At 38.5% G+C, this 20,384-nt stretch overlaps 1 protein-coding gene across 3 annotated transcripts in view; it reads right to left on the bottom strand.

Annotated features, from left to right (window-relative positions):
- Positions 1–20,384, bottom strand: part of PHLDB2 (pleckstrin homology like domain family B member 2) — a 110,152-nt gene that overhangs the window by 33,808 nt on the left and 55,960 nt on the right. For 2 of the 3 annotated variants that reach the window (XM_042999009.1, XM_042999010.1), the window contains exons 6-10: positions 15,022–15,150; positions 9,124–9,279; positions 8,081–8,191; positions 5,068–5,157; positions 1,276–1,419 (exon numbers count right to left, since the gene is read on the bottom strand). In XM_042999009.1, the coding sequence (XP_042854943.1) occupies positions 1,276–1,419; positions 5,068–5,157; positions 8,081–8,191; positions 9,124–9,279; positions 15,022–15,150 (630 nt within the window). The remainder of the gene's footprint in view (positions 1–1,275; positions 1,420–5,067; positions 5,158–8,080; positions 8,192–9,123; positions 9,280–15,021; positions 15,151–20,384) is intronic. The other variant, XM_042999011.1, reaches the window with a different exon arrangement.

The following is a 20,384-nucleotide window of genomic DNA, read 5'->3' as shown; positions in this document are numbered from 1 at the left end:
ATGTTCAGCAAATTTTGACACATATGCAAGGGCATGATGTCTATTATTATGACTTCAGTAATGTGTAAGAAAACTATTTTGTGTTGACCCAGCAACTTTTTATACCATGGGTTTAATGGAAAAATTATTATCCTTTTGAAAAATACCTGAGATAAGTTGCAGTATTTTGGTTGAATAGGAACTGAAGCCTGAGGATATGAAACATACCTAGCTTGAACATATCAAAAGTCAGGAGAGGGCAATCAAGTGTTGAAGTTTAGAACAATCCCCCACACCCTTAAAAAATACTAAATGGCCTTAAAAAAAATAAAAACAAAATCCAACCAAACAAAAGAAAACCCAGCAAAGGAATATGTACTTGGTCTTTTTAAGGATACCTTTGGAAAAGCTGATGGAAAGATTCCACGTAAGTAACTTTGTTGTCAAGGTCAAGCTCTCAAACTCTGAACACCAGTGTCAAGTTACCTGTTGCTCCTGCTGCTGTGGCTGCCTTCTGTGTTTCTTAGCTGGTAGAGGAGGAGGTGTGTCATTTAAAGGGAAAGGATCGACAGATGGAGCCAGGACTTCGGGCCAAGGGGCTGATGGAGGTTGAGTGATAGGATGAGGAGAAAGGGTGGAAGGAAACATAAATCCAGAACAGACAGATGATCTTTGCTTTATAGGAGAAAGAAAAAGTATATATGTGTCCATATGAAATGAAAGAATTAGACAAAGAAATGAAATCGATAATCTCATTATTCTGTTCTCTTGTGTTTTAATCAAGAAGTCGCAGATGACGGGCAGTATCTTTCAACTTAGTCTCTTGTTAAAATCCCACTCTGCGAACAACCTGGATCAGTTAGAAGGTATTTTAATTTACTATTATTTGCCCCTCCCCAGATGTTTTTAGAAGGCATAATATTAAAAAAAAATCCATACTGCACAACACAACAGAAAAAAAAAATCAAACTGGAAAAGCGATTCAAACTAACAATTTTAGGAAGGCTTTTTGTTTTCTATGAAAAGGGTGTCAGGTTAGAGTGCTACGATCTAGAGTTTATGGTTTTGAACTTAATTCTCCTACTACTCCACTCTGTACCATCCATCTCATGATTTCTAGTATCATGGCCGACAGAACAGGACCCCAAATTGGTACATTTTTCAAACCCGGCATCACTCCGGCCCGCTGGTCAACCAGATGTATACTGGTCACACACACCTTCCCTTTCAGGTAACCATGGGTTAATCTTTGACATGAGGAAAGCAGTGAATGAATGAAATGTCATGCCAACACACCTCTTTATTTTGTGGCTGGCTCACCGGCACAGCTGTGGGAGGCCCAGTGGCAACAGCATCAGCATCAGCAGGGAACTGAGAGGAAGGGGATAGATTCGTGGAATTGACACATGGCTCATTAATTTCATTTACACTGACATAGCCCTAAAAGGAGGAATTCAGAAGTTAAACACAAAGAAAGCAAAAGCTGAGGCATGCGAGAGTATTAATGCTCCCAGTACAATGGAGTTAGCTTTGAGCGGCACAGCCAAATATCTGTGGTATTACCAAATGTTTCATTAAGGGAATCATCAGCCATTAAAATGGATTTACGACGCTTAATCTTGAAAACTGATACGCCAAACACTACAAATACATTTTTGGGAGGTGAAATCAGGATGATTATATTATAAACAACCCATGCCTTTGATTTCAAAATGTCCAGAGGTATCAGCCATTCATTCTGTTGACTAAATGAGGGGGTCACTATACAACATTTAAAATAATCACATACACGAAAATCTGAGATATAAAATTTACAATGCAATCACTCATACTTCAAGAGCTTTTCCCACAAATCATTATTTTTAGATTTTCCCCTTTTCTTCTGTTTCCCGATGAGTTAGAGTGTGAGTAACAGTAGGCTGAGGGCTTCTGGGTTTTGTATGAAGACATTTTATAAGTAGTCATTTATTTGTAATGGAATCTAGCTTTCAGGCATCTCACCTAAATGAGAATAAAAGGGATACTCATCCGCTCATGAGCCTTCCCTAACAAGACAAATGTGTACACACACACACACACACACACACACACACACACCCTCAGGTGGAGTTGTAGCTCGAGGCTATTTCAATTCCAGGTAGCTTCCCCAACTCTCAGCTCTACCCCAGGACAGAGAATTGCTCATTGACTTTTAAGTTCAATGATTCAGTTCCAGCTTCAGGTTAGAGAACATGTCTGTGAATCAAAACCTGCAAGAATCAAAACTCCTCCATTTATATTTGAGGAAAAGGCACTTATAAATTTTCATCCAAAATAATTGTACCGACCAATCATGATTTTCACCACACCAACAGTTGGAAAAAATAGAATAAAGAATACAGAATAGTATTTCTCTTTTAAAAGTAAAATTGAGTGAAATTTAACACTTGGGCTCTTCTATTAGCTCACCAATCCTTTAAAAAAGTGGCTCCAGGGGGGCACCTGGCTGGCTCAGTGGGTTAAATGCTGGACTTCAGCTCAGGTCATGATCTCAACGGTTCATGGGTTCAAACCTCGCGTCGGGCTCTATGCTGGCAGCTCAGAGCCTGGAGCCTGCTTTAGATTCTGTGTCTCCCTCTCTCTCTGCCCCTCCCCTGCTCCCACTCTGTCTCTCTCTCTCTCTCAAAAATAAATAAATATTAAAAAAAAATTTAAAAAGAAAAAGTGGCTCCAGGATAGGTAAGATATCATTATGCTGGGGAAGCAAACTTTTCAGGCTGGAAAGCAAGGTTTTACTGAGAATTTATAATTACAACAATTTGAGAAAGCTAAAGTTGACTCTTTTATAAAACTGTAGTTTTAAAAATGCTGCTGAGGACAGTCTTGCACTTCATGGCAATATACGCCATGTAAAGTTTCATAAGATTAAATCGAAGAAAGGAAGTTGACAACTGAGTTGTTAAATTTCATTTTCTATTTGATAATGAATGAGGGTGAAGAGTCACCACTTTAAATTATTCTTTTGCTCAGTTGACAGTGCAGTGCTTCAAAACCAACATTTCATTCTTCACACGTCATAAACCATATGACCTAATTCATTGCTTCGAAAATGTATGCCATTCATCAAAAGTGGGACTTGTTTAAAAGAGTTGTATATAAATTAATCACTCTGTAAAAAAATAGAGAGAGTGAAGCAGTGAATGAGAGAGAGAGAGAGAGAGAGAGGAAGAAAGGAAGAAATTCAAAACATCCCATGAGCCAAGTCAGCTTAGTCCATGAAAGGGAACATAGCTACTCAACAAACACAAGCGTTGGAGACACACACAGAGTCAAAAAGCCAAATGGGCTTTTGGCAACAGGGAGTCTGCAGAGAAAAAGAACAATCCATCAACAGAAAAGGAAATATTTTATTATTATACTAAGAAGTAAAAAGACCCAAGAACCTAATTCATTTGGATGCCACAGTGCCTCAAACTCAGTATGTCCAGAATCAAATTGCACATCTTCCCTCTTAACCTACGCTTTCTCCTGTCTTCACTACCTCAGGAAAAGGTCCTCACTATCAGGCTCATTATTCAAACTGGAAAAATGGCATCATTCCCAACACCTCCCTTAATTTACTTCATCCTCACATCCAATCTATCAGCAAGAACTGTCAACTCTGCTCCAAAATTTATCCACATCGAGCTAATTCTCTCCCTCTCTCTGCCATGGTGTGAAGGCAAGCCACCAGCATTTCCAGCCTGTACCACCGCAATAACCTCCTTCCTGATTCCTCTGCTTCTCCTCCTACTCCTTAGAACCCAGAAGAGCAGCCCAGAGTGACATTTAACAAGTGGACATTGAATAATGTCATTTCCCTGCTTAAAACCACTCACTCCGTGATAACCCAGACATATATGATACGCCGTATTTCTTTAACATGTCTCACAAGGCCTGGTCCCCACCCACCTCACTGACATTCTCTACTTCCACCATACTCCAACCATTATTGCCCTTTGTTCACGGAATCTGCCAGTTCTGTGTTCTGAGTAATAGAGAGGAACTACAAAACTAAATGAGCTAATAAAGCTCTTGTGGAAACAGTTCAAATTGCTTCCGAGGTACACATTATTCATACTTATTGTGTGATGAGCATTTACTTCATATACCTACACACACACACACACACACACACACACACACACTACTCCCTATGTAGGAAGTCTTAACTCTGCTGCCTTTTAAATAGATACTTATAAATAAAGTGGGGTTTTTTGTTATTACACAACTGTTTATTCTGTTATTACACAGAAGCAAGCTTTTTCTTTAGCTTTCTGGAAAAAATAAAAATAAATAAAACTATTTTGTATTGGAACAGATGATAGCTCCACTTGTGAACATAGCATAATATATAAACTTGCTGAATCACTGTGTTGTGCACCTGAAATTAATGCAACATGGCGTGTCAACCATGCTAAAGAAATAATGACTATTTTCTTTTTCAGTCAGGGTTATAACCAAATTAGAGTTAAAATATTCTCCTGTTGTAGCGGTGTAGCTCCATAAGAAGATATTTCAAAGATGGATGTTTGGAATAAAGAGTGTATATAGCTTAATGTAAATAGTATTTTCTAATTTAAGGAGGGAAGTAGCAGAAACAACATTGGGGGAAAAAAGAGACAGAGAAAGGAAGAAACCAGACCATCTTATCAAATGTGCAGAGGCATTTTCAAGTGCTATCAGACTTAGGAGAAAGAGACATAAAGTAAGAAAGAGGAGGAACCGAAAAAGAAAATTGCAGGGAAGAGCATTTAAGGCTAGTATTGGTTTGAATCCCAACTTGTTTGAAACTCCAAATTAACCCACGATGTCACTGTCAGTCTACACACACACACACACACACACACACACACACACACACACACACACCGAGTGCATCTGCATTAGACACAAAGATAAGCCCTGAAATCTTCAAAGCATAAATAAAAGGCAGGGAAACCATAAAAGCATTGAATGCTTTCTAAGTCACTTAAGTGAACGTTTTCCTATTTAGCTGATCACATAAAACTGAGGCATATCTCTTGATTTCCAAGGTGATATGAGTGGACATGTAAAATCATAGCTTACCTCTTTTAGAGTACTGGGGTTGACAGGAAACCCTTTCCCCCCAGTGAGGCTGGAGTATTTCTTTTCCAGATTACAAAGATTTTCTTTTTCCTGAAGGAACACAAAATCTATTAAGCTTAGTCAATCTTAGATTTCCCTGGTGACTAATGATAGCGAGTATTTTTTCATGTGACTTATTGTCTCTTCATATATCTTCTTTTGTGAAGTGTTTGTATTCAGTTCTTTTGCCTGTTTTTTTTTAAATTATTTATTGAGTGTTTATTGACCATTAATGAGTTATAGGAGTTTTTGTTATTTTCTGGGTATAAGTCCTTTGTCATTCTCTCTTTAAAAAACCTTTGCTTATCCCAAGGCCAGGGAAGTGCACTTGCAGTCCTACATTTTCTTCTAGAAACTTTATCACTTTAATTTTTATGTTGAGGGCTACAATCCGCCTTGAGTTAATTTATATGCATGGTGTGAGGACAGACGTGTTAGCGCTCTTTTTTTCCCCATGTTTACCCACTTGATCCAGCACTATTTGTTGGAAAGACTTTCTTTTCCCCACTGGATTAATTGTCTTGGAGCCCTCTGTCAAAAATCAATAGACAGTATATGTGTGGGTCTATTTCTGGGCTTTCTGTTTGGTTCCATTGATCTGCATATCTGGCTGTGTGTCAGCACCACATCATTTTTAAATACTATATAGCTTTAGAGGCAACCTTGAAATCAAACAGTATAAATCTTCCAACTTGGTTCTTGTTCAAAGTTATTCTGGTTATTCTATGCCCTTGGCATTTTCATACAGAGTTGATTCTTATTACTTGTAATTCTTATGTTCTATAACATCGCCGTGAACACTGCATTAGTAAATACTGAACTGTTGTTCCTATCGAAAAGACAGAGTTGGGTTACTGTGGGCTTCTGGTCGAAATCATTTCATCAACTGATCAATACATAATTTTGCTTTCTGGGTGTTCATGTTCAAAGGCATCTTATTTAAGATATATTGGTGATTACTAAACACTGAACTCACATCTAACAGCACTATAATTCATGCTTGAATAAAGCTCTTTTAACACATGCATTTTTTCCATAAGGCACATCACAAACTTCCTGCCCTTAGGAACAGTAGACAGTACATTAGCACTATGCTCGGGAGGTAATTTAAACAGCAAAATCATCAATGAAAAGCACAAAGAATGTGAAAACATAGCACGAAATAGCCCACAAAAAGGACACATCTCTTTACTCTATGACACTTGGAGCACAAAGGCAGAGTGTTGCTTTGTTCAACCTCAGTTGGGATGGTGTATGCTGAGTGATTACAAATTGCCACCGTTCTGCACATGTCCATCAATGAACCATAAGACAAGTATTGATTTGGGGACTACAAATAGATCTTAGTGAGCCGGCAAATTCACAAATATAAACTTCATAAATAATGCAGATCAATTGTAAATTTTAGCATCAAGTTGTGTCAATTTCTATAAAAGAGTCTGTTGGGATTTGATCGAGATTGAGATATATCTGGGGACACCTGGGTGACTCAGTTGATTGAGCATCTGACTTCAGCTCAGGTCATGATCTCATGGTTCATAGGTTCAAGCTCTGCATCGGGCTCTGTGCTGACAGCTCAGAGTCTGGAGCCTGCTTTGGATTCTGTGTCTCCCTCTCTCTCTGCCCCTCCCTGACTCATGCTTTTTCTCTCCATCAAAATAAATAAACATTAAAAGCTTTTTCATAAAGATTGAGATATATCTATAGATCAATTTGGGAAAACATAAACCATAACCTTTAGACCACAATTTTTAGAATAGAATTATACTTTATATATTTTAATGAGAAAGTGGCATTTCTATGATTGTGATTACCCATTTAAAAAATCTATCTCTTATGAGACTTTCCCTCCATTTTTCCTAAAGGTTCAGAAACCACTTAAATACTACATGTTACACTATCTAATTTAAGCTGTGCCTTTGAGTATCACATGCAAAGGGTGATGGGGAGGTTAGTGGAACCAGAGTTCATCCCCAGAACAGGAGACAGGGATGGAAAATATACATCCATTCAGAGATTTCCAGGTGCTGAAGAAGCAGGAGGAGGGGAGCTATCAGGGATCTGTGTGGGCTACATAGGCACCTTGAGTGAACTCATAATTCTATGTGAAGGACCACTTTTCTCTCTCTTTTCAACCTAAAAATAGCTGAGTAGCCAAGATGAAAATAGTGCAGCTACATTTCTTCTAGGTGGGACCACGGTACAGCCTCATCCTTTAATCCATCATTCTTTCTCCTGTACCCCATTCTGGGTCCATCTCATGTTTTCAGAATCACATCCTAGGTAGTGGCCTGGATACAAGGCTCAGTCCTGAGACTAGCCCCATTAACTTTACCTCTCAGCGTCTTAGACCTAACATTAGGCCAGGGACTATGTCAGAAGATCAGGCTGCAGGTTGGGCAAAGGAATCCCTTTAATGCAGCCATTTTAGGTGCTGGGCAGATGGGAACACACAGTCCCTTTGGAGAGGATGATCTTGTCACCCATGTAGGATGTCTCCCTAGTTAATTAAGCCTGACTAAGCTCAATGTGGCAATTTGCCACATGCAAATAACTGGAGTTAAAAATACCACAGCAGCGGAGCCAAATATTTGATAGCAGCAAAAAAAAAAAAAAAAAAAAAAGAAAGAAAAAAAGAAAAAAAGAGAAAAAAGCAGAATATGTTCTGCCTATTCGATGAAAAATATGATTTAAAAGAGGACAATCAGAAAATGTACATATTTTCCATAATTTGAATTTTCACACTGGAAAAAGCATGAGGAAAATGTCCTTGCCTATTTTCTGAATTATAGTTAATTATTCACAGATCATCAGCTTATTAATGTGGAGGATAAAATACAAATATATATTAAAAAGCTTCTTTAAATTATAATTCACTATTCACAAGTAAAAGGTACTTGCTCTGAAGGAAGCAACTTTCCCCAAGTTGGCACCTGAGTTTTCTTGCAACCAGAGGCGAAAAGGAAATACTTACTCTTTGCAACATCATTATTAAATTATTCTTTTCTTTTACAAAATGATCTTGTTCTCTCTGAGCCTGCTGAACAATGTGATTGGCTTGCTTTTTCAAGGCAGAAATCTTTTCCTGCAGGGAAAAACATGATCATATGTAGATGCATGTTAGACAATTCAAAAGTTTGCCAGTATGTTCTGGAAAAGGGAGGAAAGTGTTTACAACTGGATCAGCAGCGGCCACATTTTCATTGGTGGCAGCCAGTGATTATCATTACCCAGAGACTGTGAGGTAGTTTCTCTGACCTCCCAAGCTCAAGGCTTTTCTTTACCTGAGGTCAATATAGTCCAAGTGACTTAAAAATCTATTTGAAGAATCCAGAAGTCAACAGGAAATCTTGTTTTAGATTATAAATGAATTTTTGACATCATCTTGGGAGACGCCTTATGGAAAAAATAACAATGGAATTTCTTATTTAAACTGAGAGCTTAAGATGTCACCTTCTTCATCTTCCTTTCCCTCAATTTTATTGGTTTAGTACCAAGCCCTGGGATGTGAGTCTAAATTTTGGAAAAAGAGGTGAATCCTGGGCTGGACATCTGGGTGTGGCCACTGGGTGGGCCAGCAATGTCGATGGCATCCCACGGGGTTATTTCTAATGGTTGTAAGCTACCAGTTAGCTTGACAACTATGAGCAATGGCAACAGACAATTCCAAAATAGGCTTTGTTCACAGAGTTATTCTAAATCCAGTTACTATGATTGCAAAAGCAAGTAACTTAAGACAAATATTTAGATTTCTGATTTTCTCTCCCTTGGATTCCATGCATGTGAAACAACCAGATATTATTTCTAAATGCATCTGTAGCATTAAGTAATGATAAGTAGACCACATGTCAGTTTATCTAGTTTGGAGCGCCCCATGGTATATCGATGGCAGGCTCCATACTCTTTCCAGCGTCACATGTGGTTTCACACACAGAGATGTTCAGATATAAAGACTGGTAGACAGAGAGAGAGAGGCGAATTGGATTTTTTACACTGAATGACGCCTGGCTAAAGTACCTTTCTGGTAACAATGTTCCGTTGATATTCAGCTACTTCGCGCAGGAGCTGTTGGGTCAGGTTCTCCTTTTCCTCATCCAGGCGGCTCTCATGTTCAAGCTGCTGGAACTCCAAGTCTTCAAAGTGTTTGCTCTCTACATCCAACAGGTCAGCATCCTGGGGAGAAAACAAAATGAAAACAAGACATACCAGTATGGCTGCAGCCTTGTTAACATGAAGAAAAAATTATTAAAAGCAAACAGTCCAAAATATCTTTTCAATTACTAAACTGACCAGGGTGGGAACATGATAATCCTCTCTTTTGGAGTTAAATCCCAGAGCCAAGGCCATTAGTGTGGTATTGAAAGGAACTGGGGGTGGGGTGGGAGAGGAGCATTTATTTGACTCAGTTTTAGACTGTTCTGTGGATGTTGGAATTCCTTTTTTTAAGTTTATTTATTTATTTTGAAAGAGAGAGAGCATGAGCAGATGAGGGACAGAGAGAGAGAGAGAGAGAGAATCTGCTCTGTCAGCACAGAGCCCAACACTGGCTAGCTCTCATGAACCATGAGATCATGACCTTAGCCGAAGTCAAGAGTCAAATGCTTAACTGACTGAGCCACCCAGGGGCCCCTGGATATTGGAATTCTTGCTTTAAATCAACTAAGTGGTTTTAAAATAGATCCTAAAGTATAAAAAGACTCAGTAAATTACTAAACATTATCTGCTGACCAAGGTGTGACATGATCTCTTGAGAAAACTCCTATTTTCCACACATTTTCAAATGAAATGAGAATTTAGCATAGAGATCAAATTCAAGATCCCAAAGTTATTGACTATAAAAAAAGGTTCAAACTCTGGCACACATACAGATTAGAGGTCTCTAAGAGGGGTATGTGTGCCCCAAGTGGCACACGACACAATCCCCTGGGGTATAAGAAGAAAATATTAGACCTTCTTCATATTTATTTTTAGTTTTTCTTGTCTTTTACAATTTCTCAATAAATGTTCTCTAATGTATATTTAGGTAGAGTCTACACTATTTTGAATAAATATATATTTTTGAGCACGTATGCAGTATACATATTTATAATATTATATGACCTATCTTCATATACATAGGCATGTATGCTCAAATAATTTTATTTAAAAGAGAAGTCATTGAAAACAGTTTGAGGTTGGTATTTTTACACTGGGCTTCTGCGAATCCCATAAAATTGCTTACAAAGATTTTTACTGGAAAGAGTGGAACCACAGCATTCATTAGGCACAAAGAGTCACTCAAATGGTTAAGCACTACTATTTGGGAACAATTTGAAGACATTTAAGAAAGATCAGAAATCACAAAAATCAGATGGTCTAGGACAGGTATTTCCTAACCTATGAAATGTCTGAAGACAGACGTGAATCTGTATCTGTGCAGAGTCTGGCTCATGTTGTATAAATTATTCTTCAATTTACATGAAAAAAACTTAATTTTGGAGCCTTTGACAAAACCATAAATGCGGTATATGTATAGAATATTTTTTTAAAAATATATAATTTGTAAGTAATATATGGCCAAAAGAAACAGCAGCTAGGCTATATGGTTTACAACTCTACACAGGTAAAACAGCCAGGGCATTTTTTTTTTCAACCAAAACATCACAAAGAGTTGGATAAATAAATATGATAAATGAGATTTATATCAGTTTTTAAACATACCACCCCCTTTTTTTTATGTAAGTGATAAATTGAGCCTTTTAATCAAATGGAATAATACGTTTCTGCCTTCTGGAATGAATTTTATTCTGGAGATGATTCATAGAAGGACTATTAGCTACCATGCAATTACAAGCAACACTATAGCAACAAGATTATTATGTCAACACAGTGGATTCTTAAAACCTAAGGGCAGGAAAAACAGTTTGAAAAATATATTCAGCGTTTCTTAGCACTTTTTTATATTTTAATTGGCCAAACAGAAAGTGGTCTTGGTTTGAAGTTATTGGTTGACATTTCAAGTTTATCAGACATGTTATGCTTATAACTTCTAAAGGAATTAATGAGTTTGGACCAAATCTAGTCACTATAGAGGTAATTAAGAGAGAACTCAAGTATCATGTCTTGAAACAAAATACCTGTAATCTTGAAGCAATACATCAGTGAATATATTTACCCATGTGGTCATGCATGCCCAAGTTTTTAAGGTCTTTCCATTAAGTTTGGTTTGTGGCTAAAGATTATTGAGATAAATAATTTCATAAACCTTTTTTTTTTTTAGTATATAAATAATCTTTATTCGAAGTGGGCATATGTCTCACAATATACACACTACACCAGTCAGTCACTTACTCCACATCTGGTTAAAATGCAGCATTTGTTATCTTAACCCCATGAAGGTCACAGAGCCACTAATTTGTAGTAAATATTTAAACTGTTGCATGACAATAACAGCACACTGGGTAGGAAGGTTGAAAATTAAAGCTAGGCTGAGCACTCAGAATCTGCTGGTATAATCATCTGATCAAGTTATCTAAACAATTAGAATGTGTGTATGTAAACTTACACTGTAAGAGAAACACAACTTGGTGGGGGAAAAAAGCTTGCAAAGATTTTGGATAAGAATAAGAATTCAGGGGATGGAATTTGGGGGCAGGAGTAGCTTCATTGAGAGCAGAGTAATATATACAGGAAGCTCAAAGTCAAGGCCATGACTACTTGAATGAAAATTGTAACTCAACTTCACTCTCTAAAAGGAACATTACAAATCTCTACTGGCTGGCAACCTCAAAGGCCAGGAGTGAAAGGAAATAAAACAGCTGCACCCAAGAAAATTCAATGCCATTCCTTCTTGCTAATAATTGTTTTGAGAATTTATATGGCAGAAGTTTATGTGCAGACCTTAATGTTTTCTTTGCTTAGCAGAGGGACAGAAGAAGAGAATAGATACGGTATGTGGTACAGTAACAATCTCATGACAGCTCAAGGCCAACTTTGAAAACAAATTTAAGTGGGGCTCAGGATTTGTTAACACTTTTCCATCTTTTGCCCAATAGTCAAACACTTTAACAAATGCACATCTTTGGAATTTGGAAGACAATGGAAATCATTAAAGCAACCTCTTCATTTCATAATATGAGGACACTGAGGCCCATAGAGGTTGAATGACTTGTCTAAGGTTAAAGGAGAAACTGATTGTAAAGCCAGTGAGAAAAATGGTCTCCTAATTATAGATATCACTGAATATATATACATATATATATATTTTTTTTTTTTTTAAATCAAGAGATTGAAATCAACCATTCAGTTGAGTAAATCATCAAAAGCATCTGAAAACTGTCTTAGCCAGGTGTCTCCTTTGTTTAATAGTAGAACTTATCCTGGCAAACAAAAGACACCTTTAACTTCTGCTTTCTTTTCCAAAATGCTTGCATCCCAGGGAACAATTCAACTGGTGAACCCATGTCTAGTTGTATGTATACAACTACTCAGACGGAAACCGCATTCTGATTCTAAGGCAGGGAATTAGATATAAGAAGTCTGGGGTGCCTGGGTGGCTCAGTGGGTTAAGTGTTTGAATTCGGCTCAGGTCATGATCTCATGCTTCATGGGTTCAAGCCCCACATCGGACTCTGTGCTGACAACTCAGAGCCTGGAGCCTGCTTCATATTCTGTGTCTCCTTCCCTCTCTCTCTCTCCCTCCCCAACTCATGCTCTGTCTCTCTCTCTCTCTCTTCACACTCTCAAAAATGAAAAAACTTAAAAAAAAAAAAAAAAAGAAGATGGAGAAGCCCAGTCATAAATCCATAGTTTTGTATGCAAAAAATCATTCCAGAATTTCAGCTTAAGTATTTGGGACAACACATGGTTTAAAAAAATGATGTTCTTCTTTTTTATTTTTTTATTTTGTATGACTCGCCACCTAATGAAATTCGTTGTAATAAAACCACCTTTATTGGATCTAGTTTAAATGCCTCAGGAAAGCTTTGTAATGAGGTGGTATTCTGATGTGTTTGAAGTCTGAAGGGAAATGAGCTGTGGTAACACAGGAAGTTCTTAGCATGAACGGACTTCTCATGAACTACGTGAACTTTTTACTGATTAGGTCATGGGATTGGTGAAAAGTTACTCTGGTCGTCATCCCTGTGAAATAGAATCGGTAGACTTCTTAATACAGGTGAACAGAAGCTGTTACTACTACAAGCCAGTTATCTCTCCCAAGGACAGGGGTTTGCAATACGAATTTTACACTCCGCTTGGAGAGGAAGAAGAAGGGGTCTCTGCCTTGAAAGAGTGGAATACCCTGTCCTCCTTTGCAGTCAACATCCTTAGAACAGACATAAGTTTATAAGTTATCCTGTAGAGGCTAGATGAAGCCATCATTATTTGTATCAGTCTGAGTCCAGGTTCTTAATAAAATCCTCCAACTGTTATGTGCAGCCATGTTGATAAAGAAGGCAAAGCAATAACTAGGTAACCAGAGGCAGAGAAGAACATATAGAAGTTGCTGCCGACTCTAAATAAAGTCTTACGGCCACGGTGTAAAATCTTCAGTAATAAGGAGAGTTGAAAAACAGAAAACAAATATAAAAGTCCGTCTCTCAGTCTCTATGGTGAACTGGCATAAACGCAAACAAATTGCAAATGAAAATGATTTTACAAATACAATTATTTTCCCCAATTGTTTTTATCACAAGATTTCCAGAGAATTATGACATTGAGGGACAGGAAGTTTTATCTTCTTCCAGCAAATTCAGCTGTATACAATAACATGAGTAACGAGGAAGAAACACTGCTGGGACTTTTTTCATCCAATATTAGTAAGAAATTTACTATTTGTTAAAATATTAAAATCATTATGCTTCACGTAAACCTGTCTGCCTTTGGTACTATTTATTAAGATGCTTTCAGTCTCTGTGATACATTCAAGTTTCAGATGTAATTTTTCATAAGCTGGTGATACTCTAAGGTATCAAACATTTTTGTATTAAAAGCAATCTTAAACATTTTCAAGGGTGGCTCTCTTAGCGGATGTTTCAACTTGCCTACTCCCAAGAATGAAACGTGCCTTCTTTTCTAGTCACATGGAATCATAAATTGTTAGTCACTTCACACAAACTACTATTACGTGACTCCTTTCGAGACCTCAGACCGTTCATGACTGCTCCGCCAAGGTCAGAGTTTATTTGGGTCGCTGTTTATAGCAAATAACTCAGTTGATGAGAGACTCTGAAATATCAAGTGGTCTTGCTGGTGTTTGTGAAACTATCTACCCCAGGAGCCTCATTGCAGCGGATAACCAGCGTGGTCACGGTGAGCACTGCCAACTTTAATGATCCGAGAATAAAGTCCAACTACAAAGCCCGTGCGGCACTGAGCTTTAAAAAATTATGAAGCTCGCCTGAGAAGACGTTGAAGGCATTGACCTGCAGGTTGGGCCTTGGCGTTTGCTGTGGTTGTGCTAATGAATTCAATGTCACTAAGAAGCAGAAAGAAAAAAACAACAACGAGTGATGATGGGAAGCAAGTCAGAAAATAGGATAATTTTTGGACCAAAGTATAAAATCATCCAAGGGCAAACAGTACTCATGATGTAGCAGAGAGTGCAGGGAAAGATGTCAGTCGATTGAAATGCTACAATCTTGGTGTCAGTTATATGTCAGGAATAGCTCTCTTTTGTTCTGGAGAATGACTCCAGGACTGTTTCTGCATTATAAATTAGTGAAGGATTCTGACAAGGAGTTGTTTAACTGATTAGCATGAAATAATATATATATATCGTCAGCATGCATATTTCTATTTAAAAAGTATCTAATGACTAGAACTTATGCAAATTTACGCTACGTGAAGTAGAAGTCATAGGTAAGTAGAACTTAATCGAAAAGACACCAAAAAACAAAAACAAAAAAACCTGACACATTCCTGTTTGCTACTGACCCTCTTCAGTTGTTGTTGTAATTGTTCCCTCATGGACTCAGGACAATTGTCCAGCTGGGTCTTCTGCTCGGAGTAAAGCTCCTGAAGCCTCTCTAGTTTTTCCCTTTCAGCATCAAGCTTTACCTTCTCCTGAAGTTCAGAAATCAGAAAATAGAAGAACAGAAATTACCTTCATACCCGAGGCAGGCGTTAGTGAATATTTCCCAAGGGTAACACAAACACACATACACACAAATGAGATACCCTATGAATATTGAAACGTACCTTGCTAGTGACTAAGATAAGGGGGTATAAGTGGAAGTAAAGACAAGGGGGTCCCATTTCTGCATTCTCAAAACATGGCCCACTTTTCTGAGTGTAGGCAATGACCCCCGCCTTTCCTTCCATTCCTCCTTCCTTCCACCATGTTACAGAGCGAAGGAAGCAACGGCGATGTTGGTCAACGGTCAACCAAGAACAAAAGAAATGCCAACCAAATTTATAAGACAGCCTTGCAAAGAGTCCCTTGGCAGCGAACCAGACAAAGGAAACCAGGCATTTACCTCAAGTACTGTCGTGCTCCAATTTACTCAAGACATTTGTTAAGCAAGCTTTGGAAATTATTGTAACTTTGTTCTCAGGTCGGAAGTCTGCCAGATGCACTAGCTGTCTCCCCGGTCATCTGAAATAGGTCTAGCTGTTTAGCAAACTTCAAAGCTTAAGCAATTAGAAAATCTGATTCTAAGAGGAGCACTGAATTCAAAGGCTGAGAGAGCAAGGGAGAAATCAAGCCTGACAAAACAGCAAGGGAAGGCGTATTGTGCAGTTCAGATACACCAACAACGTGTGACGTTTACTGTGGAGATGAAGACTTCTCTACACTGACTGACATAAGAAATACTTGAAACATGGATTATGGGGAAAAGGAAAGGAGAACACCGGGAATCAGAAAACAGAAGAGAAAGGAGGAGACAACACTCAGTCCTTCCCAGTCACACACTCCAAAGTGACTCTGGATGCAGGTCTACCAGACAAATCCTGTAATTCAGTGACTACCCAGCTTGACGTGTCACCTATTGAGTCGAGAAACAATACTTCGACCTGTGTAGTGCTTGTCTTCCCAACTCCTGTTCTCTTCATGAGGCTCTGAAGCCTTGAAAGCTAAATTTTACCTGGTGTAACTCTCTCAGCCTACACAGCCTACTTCATGAAGCACTACCGTGGCTTGACCCTCAGTACATGCAGTGACCACCACCTGACTCTCCTTAGTTCATTCTATGCGCACTGGTGGCGGTGACACTGCCTTCTAAGCATTATCAGAGAAGGATTTGTTTAAAAGATGAAGCTCCTGCAGTAGTCCTATAAAATAATACTTACTATAATGTCTTCATCCAAATGGCCACGATTTCCTGGGTAAACATATATTTAAATTCTTTACAAAAGAGGTTATGGTTTAAATCTAAAACTGTACGACACAAAAACCCATACCAGTTCACTTAGGTCTCCATTTTTGGCAGAAAACTTGAAAATGTCAAGGGCATTTTAGAAATGTATATTCAGGGGTGCCTGGGTGGCTCGGGCTTAGGTTAAGCGTCTGACTATTGACTTTGGCTCAGGACATGATGTCACGGTTTGCGAGTTCAAGCCCCTCATCGGGCTCTGTGTGGACAGTGTGGAGCCTGCTTGGGATTCTGTCTCCCTCTCTCTGCCCTTCCCTTGCCTGCTTTCTATCTCTCTCTCAAAATAAAAAAATAAAATAAAATAAATAAACAAAAAAAGAAATGTATATTTAGATTTAGAAGTACATTCTTTTTTTCTCTCAAAATGATTAAATCCAGAAGTCATAAAACTGAGAATCCTATTTCCTATATCAATCTAAAAATGCCTCTGCAACTTTCAGAGACTATCCAGAAAGTTCTTCAGTCTTTAATGGCAACTGTGTCCACCGTGCACATGGACAGTGCAGAAGTTGGAGAGAGAATGGCATGGTTCACAGAATGAAGGATTATCATGTGTTCATTCACAGTAAAGTTCAAAACACTAGGGCCACTTAGATTCTTTCCTTAGTTTCAGAATGAATCATTTTTTTCCCCCTTTAATACAACCAGCAATACAAAACACCTGTTGACTTTTGGATAAGAAAATGTATTATTTCTTCTGTGTATGGATCAAAGATTGCCCTATTTACACAGCAAAAGAATTTTATCCAATGGGCTCCTGAGTGGCTCAGTTGATTGAGCCTCCGACTTCAGCTCAGGTCATGATCTCACAGCTCCTGAGTTCGAGCCCGGCATCGGGCTCTGTGCTGATGGCTCGGAGCCTGGAGCCTGCTTCAGATTCTGTGTCTCCCTCTCTCTCTGCCCCTAATCCGCTCAGTCTGTCTCTGTCTCTCTCAAAAATACATAAACATTAAAAAAAAGAATTTTATCCAAAAAAAGTTCTATTTCTAGATACTGTATCATTGGGTTTTGCAGCAATTCTAGATCCAAGAAGAAAGCTAAAAAAAAAGAAAGAAAAAAAGAAAAAAGAAAACTATCCAATCCAATATGTGCAAAAGTGTAAATTTAAAGTTACATTTGCTAGAAAACATTGATACAATATTTGATTACATAGAAAGGCACTGGCCTGAAACATAGGTCTCAAATCCAAAGAAATAACAAAGTATTCTTCTTTAAAAAAAATTTTTTTTTTTTGATGTTTATTTATTTTTGACAGAGACAGAGACAGAATGCGAGTGGGTTAGAGGCAGAGAGAGAAGGAGACACAGAATCAGAAGCAGGCTCCAGGCTCCGAGCTATCAGCACAGAGCCTGACGCGGGGCTCGAACTCACGAACTGTGAGATCATGACCTGACCCGAAGTTGGATGCTCAACCGACTGAGCCACCCAGGCGCCCCTAAAATTTTTTTTAATGTTTATTTATTTTTTAGCAAGAAGTAGAGTGTGAGTGGGGAGGGGGAGAGAGAGGGGGAGACACAGAATCTGAAGCAGGCTTCAGGCTCTGGGCTGTCAGCACAGAGCCCCAATGCGGAGCTCGAACTCACAAACCGTGAAATCATGACCTCAGCCGAAGTCAGATGCTTAACCGACTGAGCCACCTAGGCCCCCCCAAAGTATTCTTATCATGCTCTCAAGTTTTAAAATTATTTTTTTCAATTTTTTATTACTACTAATAAGCACAGATAACTAATAAAAAGTACCTTCTGTGTGCATAGTGCCTTCCTTCTGAGGTGCTGAAAATGCTTCGCAATCCCATACAAAGGGGCAGTTAGAAGAATTATGCAAGCGGGCACCATCAGAACCTTCCGCAGCTCCTCTGGTTTACCAATAATGCTGTGACCACTACTTGGGTCTCAGAGCGAAAGCTTAGTGGGGCCAAAGCTAGGGCAAAGGAAGGATGAAAGGTCTAGTGGCAGTTGGGGCCTGGCCATAAATCAGAGAGGACCACAGAGGTGATATCACTCCCATGCCAGCCAGAAAGAAATTAATATTCCTATCTTCTATTTATTGTCCAGGAAGTTTCCAAGGGAAAATTGGCTCTAGGCAACCAGTTAATCAGAACTGAAAATCTCACCTTTTACAGTGAAGACAAATATATGGGCAAATTGATGGCATTCCAGGGTTCAGAGATTCTTGCTTTTGACATGTAAGGTATGAAAACTGGTGTTATTTCCTTTCCCCAGATTTAAACTGGCAAACTCACCTATTCTAATTACTATAGGCACAGCAAACACCAAATTGGCAGAAAGCATAACATTTTTTTTGGAGTCACGAATTTATTTTCGGGAAATAAATGTATTTGAGTGAATTGTAACAAATTTTAAATTAAATAAAATTTAAACTTTTAATGAATTTATTAAATTTTAATGAGTCCATTTAATAAATCTTAAGTAAATTTAACAGATATGACTTTGTTGAAAAAATAAGATTACAAGGAACTGGAACACTCCAGGAAAACCAGATGTACGAGGGCGCATTTACACGACCAAAACCAGAATGTGACTTCACTGGAGACATGGTTCTTATCTTAGCACTGCTCTTGAGTTGACTTGTTTTCCTGTACTGGCAAAATGCAACTGGGTCACACATTCATTGCCAGATTCTGCCTTTTCTTTTTTTAATATTTAAGATGGATGTGCCTAAAAGGTAAATTATTCACAGCAAATTAAAGCAGAAGTCAGTATATAAAATCAGACTTACATTTGTTTTCATGGTGAATTGTTTATTCACTCACTCAGTAAATATTTAAGGGGACTGTAAGTAGAGAAAAGAGGGAGCCTGATCACTGTCCTCACAAAATATAGCCCAGTTGGCTTTATGGTTCTTAGCCCCAACTTTACATTAGAAAAACCTGGGTGGGTTTTTCAATATACTATTTTCCAGGTCTCCACTCAGTCAGACATCCAGGAGCAGAAGGCTAGGGAATGGGCATTTTTTTTTAAAGTTTATTTCATTTATGTACGCATGTATGCATGTATTTAGAGAGGGTGCGTAAGTGGGTGAGGGGCAGAGAGAGGGAGAATCCCAAGTAGGTTCCACACTGTCAGAGCAGAGCCTGATGCAGGGCTCAAACTCACGAACCATGAGATCATGATCTGAGCCAAGGTCAAGAGTAGGAGGCTTAACCGACCTAGCCACCCAGGCAACCTGGGAATGAGCATTTTAAAAATCCCTCCATGTTTTCTGATACACAGCCAGGCTGGAAACCACTGAATGAGCCAACTAAGATGATGTGAGAGGCACAGGCAATTGACAATCTGCTTTTTTTTTCTTCTTCTTTTTTTAAATGTTTATTTATTTTTGAGAGGGGGGACAGAGAGAGGAGGATAGAGGATCCAAAGCAGGCTATGTGCTGACAGTAGAGAGCCCAATGTGGGGCTTGAACGCAGGAACCATGAGATCATGACTTGAGGCAAAGTTAGATGCTTAACCGACTGAGCCACCCAGGTGGCCCAACAATTTGATTTTTCTAATGAAGACATGGGGCATTAATACACAAGGCACCAACGACTGTTCTTAAAACATTTGACTTTAGCACCTTTACTTTATGGTGTAAAAGGCCCCTCTTAAAAGTAACACCGCAATTGTGTGATTTTTTACATTCAGATTAAATGTCTCAAGTAAACCAAAAGAACTGTGAGATTCCAATAACCACGGTGCATTCAGAGAGGGATGATGCATTTCAAGTTCAGAGGCAAAGTGGCCCTCTTCTAGTCATACAAACAATCAGGAATGTGTATGGGTTCACCCTAGATAGTTGGAACTTGTACACATGAATTACCAATAATTCTTAATTAACTGAATAATCCAAAGCTCATCACAGGACCACTTATTTTGTTGGACATGTGGTTAGAAGACAGTAACACAAGTTTTCTCTCTTTTAAG

Source organism: Panthera tigris, chromosome C2, assembly GCF_018350195.1.
Source record: "Panthera tigris isolate Pti1 chromosome C2, P.tigris_Pti1_mat1.1, whole genome shotgun sequence".
Taxonomy (NCBI): domain Eukaryota; kingdom Metazoa; phylum Chordata; class Mammalia; order Carnivora; family Felidae; genus Panthera; species Panthera tigris.
The sequence above is the reverse complement of the archived record's forward strand: the minus strand, read 5'-3'. Positions and strand labels throughout refer to the sequence as shown.